Source organism: Coturnix japonica, chromosome 19 (assembly GCF_001577835.2).
Source record: "Coturnix japonica isolate 7356 chromosome 19, Coturnix japonica 2.1, whole genome shotgun sequence".
In the NCBI taxonomy this organism is placed as follows: domain Eukaryota; kingdom Metazoa; phylum Chordata; class Aves; order Galliformes; family Phasianidae; genus Coturnix; species Coturnix japonica.
Window position 1 is genome coordinate 3,124,757 of NC_029534.1, and position 1,419 is coordinate 3,126,175.

The window sequence follows — 1,419 nt, forward strand, 5'->3', positions numbered from 1 at the left end:
CAGGTTGCTGTGGCTTTGGGGTCAGAGCACACTCACCCCATGTTCTCAGAGTGCTGCCGTCCCGCTGGGCACAGGCACACGCTGGTATCACAGGTGCTGTGCCTCTCGTAGAGCTCCTGGAAGGCTTCTGCTAGCTCCCAGGCTGCATCCCTGTGGGAGGGAGCCGGGGACAGCTGAGTGTGGCCGTGCGAGGGGAGGTGGGAGGGGGCCGGGCGGTGGCGGGGCGGTGGGTGCTGACCTGTCTGGGATTTTGATGCCAAGACGCAACATCTCGTCCTTGAAGGTCTGCGTCTCCTGGCAGAGCGGGCAGCGGAAATGGTGCAAGGCCGCACTCAGAGCTTGGCGCTGGGGAAGGGGCAACATCAGCTGGGGGGCCCTGCACGTTGCCCCAGGGCTGGGGACCATGCCAGGGTTGCAGGGTTGGGTGGTGCAGGGGATGGTGCCGTTGTGGTGTGGGGGCGATGCCGCCTACCTGGATGCAGTGCCGGTGGAACATGGCGCTGCGGCAGGAGGGACAGACCAGGGTGTTGTAGCTGGGCCGTGTGTACACCTCCTCCATGCAGATGACACACTGCGGGTGCTGCTGTCGCAGCGGCTGCACCTGCTGCGTTGGGCGATGCTGCCAGCAGAAGGACCTGCAGGAGGGACGGAGGTGGCAGCTCAGCCTCCTGCCCCGTCCCTCCTGCACCCTGCGGGACACAGCCCTGCCCACGCTCACCTGTACTCGCCGAAGAACTGGGAGACGCATCTGCGTTCTGTACCGCAGGGGAAGTGGAAGGTGCGGGAGCATCTCCGGTTGTGGCAGCGGACAGAGGCGCCCTTCTTGCGGCAGATGCAGCAGATCTGGGGACAGCAGTGCAGTGCTGGGCGTCAGTGCCGTGCACCCACAGCTGATCATGGCCCAGCAGAGCACCGTGATGTTCTGCTGGGCCACGTCCCTTCTGATTAGTGCAGCCATGGGGCTTTTTGGGCAATGAGGGCTCTGCTGGAGCCTCCCAGCCACACAGCATGGGGACCGCGGTGGGGACACGTCGTCCTGTTCACCTTCTGTGCCACGTGCTGCATCTGCTGCTCGATGTCAGGGAGAAGGAATCCAAAGAATCCTTCATCGTCTGCGCCGTGCTGGTACATCCCAGTGGCGTGGTACTGCGGGAGGCAAGCGGGGACCTGTTGCTGCACATGGGGGGCAGCAGCTGGCACAGGGCTGGGGGTCAGGGGATGGGGTTGGGGCTCACCAGGCAGTTCTCATGGACACAGATCCTGTCCTGACGGCACATCTCGCCGTAGATTTCGGGGTCATCGTCTGTCCGGTGGCACAGACCGCATCCTGCCATGGGGACAAGGGCATCGTCACCTCAAGCATGGCAGCGGGGTGACACCAGCACGTGGCAGAGGTTCATCTGCTGCGGGAATGCTCTG

The 1,419-nt window shown here is 64.2% G+C and overlaps 1 protein-coding gene across 1 annotated transcript in view; it reads right to left on the reverse strand.

Moving 5' to 3' along the window:
* Window positions 1–19: 19 nt before the first annotated feature.
* The window catches only part of LOC107322386 (PHD finger protein 7-like), a 1,756-nt gene continuing 356 nt past the window's right edge, over window positions 20–1,419 (reverse strand). The window contains exons 2-7 of the mRNA XM_032448390.1: window positions 1,236–1,327; window positions 1,045–1,146; window positions 719–843; window positions 473–635; window positions 239–345; window positions 20–150 (exon numbers count right to left, since the gene is read on the reverse strand). Of these exons, the coding sequence (XP_032304281.1) occupies window positions 33–150; window positions 239–345; window positions 473–635; window positions 719–843; window positions 1,045–1,146; window positions 1,236–1,327 (707 nt within the window). The 3' untranslated portion in view covers window positions 20–32. The remainder of the gene's footprint in view (window positions 151–238; window positions 346–472; window positions 636–718; window positions 844–1,044; window positions 1,147–1,235; window positions 1,328–1,419) is intronic.